Here is a 9,384-nt window from a genome sequence, read left to right as displayed (position 1 = left end):
TAGCCGTTAACACTGTTAAATTATATATATAAATCATCAAAAAAATGTAAATACAGTGTTCGAATAAAGGACATAATAATACATCGTGTAGCATAGCTGTCAACGAATGTAGTCCTGTAAATAAATGAATAAAGAAATTTTGTAATAAAATGCCTCTGGCGGGACTCGAACCTGCGACGTCTCGCTGGCGAGCGTCATAACCATTAGACCTCGGAGGCTCCATGTTTGAACAGCAAATACCACAAGATACACTCCATTACACAATAGGTACGGCTAGAAACAAATAGTTGCATATAATATAAATCAAGATAGTCGTTAACACTGTTAAATTATATACATATATATAAATCATCAAAGAAATGTAAATACAGTGGTCGAATAAAGGACATAATAATACATCGTGTAGCATAGCTCTCAACGAATAAATTTAAGAATCAATAATCACAAGAAATCTGTCAGGGATAAACTAAAGGGTTTTCCCGTAAGTGAACACTTTAATTCTACAGACCATTCCATCAAAGATTTAAGGTTCATTATTATAGGATCTAACTACCGTTCCCTTAAGGAGCGACGATGTACTGAATTTACGTTGGATCCTTCATCTGAAATCACACATTAATGGATTAAACAAAGACCTAGGCTTCGTTAGTGGTTACTCTTTTGTAAATAATACATCTTAATTATTCCTACAGCCCAAATAGCAAATATTTTTATATCACTCGAGACATATTACTTGTATATTATACTATTTTAATCACTATATGACCTACAATATGTATTTTTACAAAAACCCGTCACTTTCACGACACTATCATGATATTTTTATTACATAATTGTATTTTCATTACTATGTTTTAAATAATATTACCATTATATATTTTCATTAACTATTTTGTTTAAATCCAATATATCAAATGACCAATGAATTTATATTTGTTAGTAGGCAAACAATTTATATCTGCTATCTGACCACACATAAACAATTAGTTATTCAATTCATCACCTTATTTTGTCATGCTAATATTTATGCCTAATTACTTCCTTGATGTGCCAATATACTCTATGCAAAGTTTGTTGTATGTTCAGTTCACACTGAAGAAGGATGCAGGGACGACCGAAATATTTGTGTTCAAATAAATATATTAATTTGTATTATGTTCCTGAAATACGTCAACCCTTGTGCTGTTACTTGTGATCAGTCTCACTATGTATATATATACAAGAAATCTGACAGAGATAAAAGCGGTCAAATATTGAGATACTGGTGTTAAAGATTAAAATCAAAATTAAGCGTACATAGTAGAATAATATGGTGGGAAGCGGACTTAACTACATAAGTGAATAATTATGAATAATGGTATGGTGTTAATAGAGAAAGCATATCAGATGTCAATTGTGTGTGAACTGAATAGAGGTGGTTAGAATTAATTGTATGGGAAGTTGTAATCACTGAGAAAATCTACATCTTTATTGAGGCCTATGGTGTGGGTTTTGTGTTTAAGTATAAGTTTGAGTTCGGAAATGTGGCGATCGTTCAGAGATTTAAAGTTGTTTTGGCTATGAATACACATCTCAAATCATTGATGTTATTGTTAGGATAATTGAAATGTGTGGCTATTGGAAGGTTCTTATCGGTGCAGATTGATGATTTGTGATTATCAAATCTACTTCTAGAAGAAGCTCCGGTTTCACCGATGTAGGTGCCATGATCACATGCAGTACATAATAGATGTGTATAAGAGACAGAAAACAACAGTGCTCGATGCATCAGGAGCACAACACAAAATCAAAACAAGATGATGCTTGGTTACCACAACACAAAATCAAAACAAGATGATGCTTGGTTACAAATTCAACACTTTATTGCACTAGAGGCTGCTTCATGAGGTACGGTAATTCCTCGATCGTCAGGTGCTAGGCTCTGAATGAGACTGCAGAATAGCAATCATGCCGGTGGAACTGTTAATTGTTATATTGGTATGTTGGTTTACTCATTAGTATTCATAGGGGTGATTAGAAGTTTTATTGTGTCTAAGTTATATATGTGTGTTGGTACCATCTTTAAGTTTCCAAATGTATTGGCTATTGCTAAGCTAGATGATGATGTCAAAGAAGGCAATTGCTGCAACGTATAAAAATGCCTAACCAAAGGAGTTGTACATTATATCAAATAACATGTTGTTAAGTTCGATTGACACTCTGAATAGGTCTATGTGCCAAAGAGTCAATTAGTTATATCAACCTTAAATTACGAACCAACCAACACAATTCATTTCTTATTTATTTTCAGCTTTTCCTACCACAAACAGTTGAATTTATAAAATATAGCAATGTTCATAATTAAGTAAATTTACTGTAGATATTCCTTCTTGTATTTTTTTTGAACTTGTAGGCCCATATAATTACAGTATTACATCAGAAATATTATTGTCCAGAACCACATTGGATGTAAATTAAATTTGCTCTTTTGAAGATTTCCATAATACCCTGTAGTCACATTTTCTGCATTATGTATATTAACTTATTATTGTACTAAATATTATATATTTTATGTGATTGTATTTGAGTGTGACAACCAATAAATCCACACTGAAATTGAAAGGAAGGCTCTGTTAGTAGATTTTCACTGAAACACTTTAAAAAGCAGACTTTAAAACAAATTGTACGGTATTCCTAAGTTTTTATTTGCTTCTTTTATTTTCACCTTACATTAACAAAATAATAAAATAATGATAATAGTAACATTTAATAATAATAATAATAATAATAATAATAATAATAATAATAGTAATAGTAATAATAATAGTAATAATAATAATAAAAACCCATATTAATTATTTGTAGGCTACTAAAATTGCGGTTGCAAAAACATTCATTACATCAACACATGAAAGCACCGTCTACAGGTTAAAATTGTTGCAGTGATCTTGGATGAAGCATACCTCAACAGAGCCATTCATTCGGAAGTAAAATTACAAAGCCATGGCATCTCAAGCTGGGTATATACTTCATTGCTAACTTAATTCCATCAAGACCACAGTGCAATGAGGCACGAGTGACTGGTCATTTTTTAACGATGATCAACTCTGACTGCCAAAGACAATCAGGAGCTGGTGTTACTTCGTCAAGCACTCAGAGCAGATTCATGATGGCCGCAGTATGCACCCGGCTTAAGATGTTGTTGGCCTGCTACAGAATAAGTTACAACAAAGTTTACAAAAGAAAGGTTATATATTACTCAACAGAAGCCAACTTAGTCAACAAGTCAAACATTTAGTAAACTGACAAATTATGTGAACTATTATCAAGCTAATTGTAACAATTTAAATATTATATCAAATAATTATTATTAATTAATTACATAGTTTATGAAAAGTGATGTCTACCTACATCTAAATTAGCTTAAGAAACATTAATGATTGTTGTAAAATATGCGACAGTTTCATTAAATATAAATGTGTACCACACATTGTTGATTCTGAAGCTCTGTCCTTGCTATCAATTTTAAAGTGACAAATTTGTGTGATGTGCCCATATTTGGACATGTCATATACCCATATATGGGCAAGAATATTACTCATATATGGGCATTATATCATATATATATATACGGGCATGATATTACCCATACAGTATATGGGCATTATATCATATACAGGCTGATATTACCCATATATGAGCAATATTACTCGTATATGGGCATTATATCATATACCCACATGTGGGCATGATATCATGTCACACCTGAATATGGGCAAATCACACACATAAAACCCGATACTTTAGACTAAGCTTAATTAAAGCATATAAAAAAAACAAAAAAACAGAACATGGTGTCTTGTCACGTGTTTGTCCCCATTTTCAAACATGTAGGAACATAAACACCTTCATGTGTTGCTAGACCTGGCCAAGGTCTACATTATACAAATGCCTGTGCAGAGTGACTGTAAAAACAGTAAATGAAAAAAGGCCTTGCCATTTTTTTTATACCTAAAAATTGCGGAATGAAAAACATTATTTTTGTTATCTTTGGCCTTTCATTTCTGACAATCATAAATATTTTCCTAAATGTGGCATTAACACCAAACCCCAGTCCCCCAAAAAATCTGAATCTGTTATATAATTTTTTCTTATTGGAAGCTCAAATATTTTGAGTAGAAACAGTTTATATTTTAAAATTTTTGCACAGCTGGCCAAGACTTTATTGTGGTGCAGGTGGTAACCTCTCTTTTCCACCATTGCTTGCATAAATTAGATTTTCATGTATTTATATTTCGGAGGATGGAGAAAATTGTATCATGCACATTAAAAATGGTATGACTGAATCCATCCAAATGTACAATCAGATTACATAAAAAAGTTTAAGAAAGTGGTAACCCCTTCCTTTTCCTATTTGATTGTATAAATTTGCATGTAATATTATATGTATTCGGTGGATAAAGACAATTATAAACTGTTCGATTGAAAGAAATCAATCTATCGAAAAGTTATATCAGATTACATAAAAACGTTTCAATTGTGGTTTTGCGTAATCTGAATACAGCATTGAGGCATAGCGTTTGCATCCTTAAATTTTTTGCCAGTAAAGTGTAAAGATTTCTCAAATTTATCATTCTAAAACATTAAACATGAAATTAATGGAACGTAGCTCATACATATTCATGTGGGCTTACTCGATTGGACGTTCAATTTGTTGTCCCCAACAGAGTTCATATTTTTGGAATCTGTTGAATGATAATGATATGTACCGAAAACAACTGCTTAATGAAAATACGCCAGTTGATTAAGCCCAATGTGTTAACTTATTTATGTATAAGGAAGTTCATTTTACATTGTCCATTTATCCATCATTCGCTAATCAACAATGTTATAACAATATTGGCCACTGTATTAATAAGGCCAAATTGCAAAGATATGGGTTCTCCATAATAAATATCAACAAATATAATATATAAAACTTGTGTTTTTCCCCTGTTCTAAATGAAACACTGAATTTACTTTAGGTACATACAAAAACATAGTCTAGAGTAGCAGTCTAAAAAATCTGTAAAAACACATTTAAACCTAAATTACTAGAGGCTTTACAGAATCACATATAGTTATAACATTGATCATTAAGGAAGCAATTCAATCACTGATTTTGTGTTCAGTATACTAGAAATATTGATTTAACAATTAAAATTAATTTCAGATTTTTGCACATCTTGACCTCAAACTATATCCTATAAAGTATAATTTCTTACCGGGGAAAAATAATAACAATATTTAAATACAATCAATCAAACATGACTAAAAACCATGTATTATATCATATTTTTTTTATGGATGTATCTGAACAGTTTTCATGACCAAATAATTGGCTTAAGCATATGTTTGTATTGGATTAATTTTGCTTCAACTAATTGTGTTAAATCCCTTGACCAACAAAAATCCAGTGTGAAAAATATGTGTAACATTCTCCTTTGGTTAAATTAGTTTAACCGTGTGAACTTTTCCCAGAGTGAAAACCAAGCTATTTTTGCTAAGCAGAAAAGCCCAATGTGTACAGCACGACTCGGTTAAATATTCCAGACTGCATGCTGATATCGCATGCTTTGGTGTACGAACAGCAGTACGATTTGACCATTCGTCTTGGTCAAAATTAATACAATGTAAACACAGCTTTAAGCAACACTAATGGTTAAGCTCTGTCAAGTGGAAATGTGTGTGATTTGCCTATATATGGGCATGATGATGTCATAACACACACTTATACAGCCATGATGTCATACCATGCACTTATACAGCCATGATGTCATACCATGCACTTATAAAGGCATGATGATGTCATACCACACACGCATGAAGATGTCATACCACACACTTATGCAGGCATGATGATGTCATATCATGCACTTATATATGCATCATGATGTCATACCACACACTTTTACATGTAAGATGATGTCATAGCACATACTTATACAGGCATTATGATAGTATCTGAGCTGAGTTTAAGTTGAAGAACCAGTCTTAACCAATTAATTCTGACCACAATAAAGATATACAGTCTGTGTTAAAATCTGCAAAAACATTAAAAATTGTAATTAAAACATTGAATAAACTGCTCATATAAAATAATTTATTAGGCTATCAACTTTCAATGAGGGCCTATTTGAAAAAAAAAAGTTTCCGTTTACAGATATTTTGCTTCAAAAATTCTTAAACTGACTGCCATCAAATTTAAGGGCCTATGTAAACCACAAAGGAATTGAGTATATTTTACAGATCTGTTAATATGCAAGGAATATAGTTTTTTTATCACTACATTTTAACAGAGAGCTAATAATTTCATCATTTAACTATTATTGTTCAATTTTGTTAGTTCAACAGAGTACTATGTTGCAAGGTTACCATACCATGTGACCATGTTATGGTACGATGTAGTAGCTGTTTATTACTGATCAACTATCTACCAAATTGTCGTTATAGCCCAGTGCTTCCTCAGCTACAAGCCACAGTTTATCAGTGTTTTCAAAACAAACAAAAACTTTGCATATATTAGTTATGTATATTTCATTGTCCATGCCAAAATAAACATACATTGTTTGAAAGTTACATCAGTTGAAAATGCTACATGAACTGTAGCCCATCTAAGAAGGCACTCAACCATACTGATTGTTTGGGTAGCGCTGGCTTAGTAGTGATTTTTTTTTTGACGTCAGAAACGTAATTCTCTATAGACAGTATATCTTTACGATGAACTAATTTCCATTGCCCTTTTTAAAACCAGGTTGTGGAGATTAACATCTCAGAGCTTTACTTGATAACTGGATAAAAAAAATAATACTGTAATCCAGATCAGAGGAAGATTTTGTATTTAAAAAATCTCTATCTCTACATACTTTACAGTTCGTGCATATCTAAAGATTATTTATTGATTCGTATCTTATTTGTACAATATAAGCTCTATTGAATAACACGTCTCTAACTATCGGCACCCTAAGGAATCACGTCATAGCGTTGAATCACTAGAGTGACGATCTACACTACGAAAAGATTTCCTTATCGTAATTTCCAGTTTGCGTCGAGCCTTGCGTTCTTCGTCTAAGTCTCTCTTCAGACGTTTTGTCTCATCGACTAGGTCCTTCACTTGGTCACGCAGTGCATAGACAGTATCAACTAGACTCCTGAAAATATACATATAGGAAAGGGTGTTATGAACTTGCATGTTTCTTTAGTATACTTATAATGTAACAGCTACATAATGGTTAAACAAACCTATGACATAACAGTTGCCATAGTGATATCAAATTAAAGATATATAGTCTGCGGTAAATACTGAAAAGAATCCACTAATATCCAATTAAAACTACCAATTCAATTCTTGCTAAATATTGGATTTTTCTCTAAAATCGTTAAACTAATTGTAATTGCTGAAAAAATATTAAAACAATTTCTGGTTTTAATTTCAATTGATAAGTAAGCTATTTTTATTTTTAATTTAAGCTTGTTTTTGTAATATTGATTTATTTGAACAAATGAGTTATAACAGAGTTATAAAAAAAAAAACAGACATTTAGTACAAGCAGTTTAACAACTTAATTCTCACCACAGACTGTGTATCTTTCAACATTCAAAAAAAAAAAAATCATTGACGAATGAATTAACATGAACACATAATCAGGCAAATACTGGTGCAAAATAAAATAATATTACATGGAAGAAAAACATTAGAATATAATAACAAATCTGAAAGATCTCAACATTCTATCAATTATACCAAACTCACATATTTGGTAACAGTTTCAATGCCATTTTGATCTTTTTGGTTGTATTTAAATTACACAGTTGGTATAATTGACTAACCTTTTCTTGGTGTTTGGAAATTTTAAAATACTTCAAAGATATTTTAGCATTCGCATTTATACCAAACCTACTTACTAGGTAATACAGTACTAACAAATTTAAAAGATTTGGTAAAATTGAGAACACTTTGGTGTTCTTGGTTGACCAAACTTATACATTTGGAATAACTGAGAACTTAATTGTCACCTTGGAGTTCTAATTTTACAAAGCACAGATATATGGAAAGACTGAGAACTTCAATGGCATGTTGGTGGTGTTTTAGTAACTGAATATTGTTGGTGTACTGTCTGAGAATGTCAATGTCACTTTGGAGTTCTTATTTATACCACAAAATATACATATTTTGTAAAACTAAGAACTTCAATGACATTTTGGTAGTGTTTTGGTACCCTACAACTATTGGCATTGTCTGTGAAGTTTAATGATATTTTTAAAGTTCTTTGTAATACCAAATATACAAATTTGGTTAAACTGTTAATTTAGTTTGCTTGATTATACCACACATTTAGATTTGGTAATACTAAGAAATTCAATAAAATTTTGGTGTGCTCAGTTTTTCCAAAATACCACATTTTGTATATTACTGATAATTTCAAAGACATTTGGAGTCCTTACATCAAACTGATGGATTTTGTAAAACTGGGCACTACTGTTAAATTTTGTTGGATATACCCAATTATATTTGGTGAAAATCTAGGCTTCAACTTTATAATACACATGTGGTAAAGTAAGAACAATAAGGTTATTAATCGCCAACTGTGACATCCAAAATGATTTTGCAAATAATGTTAAATAGTGATTAAATCAGAAATTGGAACTTCTACATTGAGTGGCAATCCAATGGGTCAGTGATCTGAAAAAGTTCAGATGCTGGACGAAACATCACTCAACGTTAATAGTAAGTTCCAGTTTCTGATTAGTTTTTACTATCTGTCATTATTAAATATCTACTAGATGACTGATAACATTCACAAATCAATTTTGCAAATATATATAATGAATACGACAATTTTCTGCAATTAGTTTTCAACACACCGGTGAAAGTATATTAAAGTGAATAGTTAGTCAATCCTGTGTGCATAACCTTGACTGGATAAAAACTAAATAACCGAAGAACCGTTGTAACAAAAAATACCAAATTATCAAAAAATCAAAGTGCGATAACAATTACATAAAACATCTTAGGAAAAAAATTTAAAAATATTGAGATAAGACATTTTTTTATAACAAAAATGTACATTCATATACCTAGATACACATAGAAAAATTGTACTGCTTCAAAAAGACAATTTTTTTTACACAAAAGTATATATTTTATGCAAATTTACTTGCAAATGGTTATGATAAAAGCATGATGAAAAATTAAACAGATAAAAAAAATCAAAGGTAAGATAGATAGTGAAATATCTACAAGGAATGGAGTGAAATACAAAAGTCACTATAAGAAAGACAATGAAGTGAATATAAGACGCTAACTGAAAAACAAGAATACACCAACAGAAATTTACAAAACTGAATAAAAAAATAACCATATAT

The 9,384-nt window shown here is 31.0% G+C and overlaps 1 protein-coding gene across 10 annotated transcripts in view; it reads right to left on the bottom strand.

Moving 5' to 3' along the window:
- Window positions 1-2,663: 2,663 nt before the first annotated feature.
- The window catches only part of LOC117117650 (rho guanine nucleotide exchange factor 6-like), a 74,683-nt gene continuing 67,962 nt past the window's right edge, over window positions 2,664-9,384 (bottom strand). For 7 of the 10 annotated variants that reach the window (XM_033262029.1, XM_033262033.1, XM_033262028.1 and 4 more), the window contains one exon: window positions 2,664-7,169. In XM_033262029.1, the coding sequence (XP_033117920.1) occupies window positions 6,995-7,169 (175 nt within the window). In that variant the 3' untranslated portion in view covers window positions 2,664-6,994. The remainder of the gene's footprint in view (window positions 7,170-9,384) is intronic. The other 3 variants (XM_033262038.1, XM_033262035.1, XM_033262036.1) reach the window with 3 other exon arrangements.

The sequence above is a fragment of the Anneissia japonica genome, unplaced genomic scaffold (assembly GCF_011630105.1).
Source record: "Anneissia japonica isolate Jap-2015-1 unplaced genomic scaffold, ASM1163010v1 scaffold3334_len1275209_cov185, whole genome shotgun sequence".
In the NCBI taxonomy this organism is placed as follows: domain Eukaryota; kingdom Metazoa; phylum Echinodermata; class Crinoidea; order Comatulida; family Comatulidae; genus Anneissia; species Anneissia japonica.
This window is presented reverse-complemented; position numbering and strand designations above follow the sequence as displayed.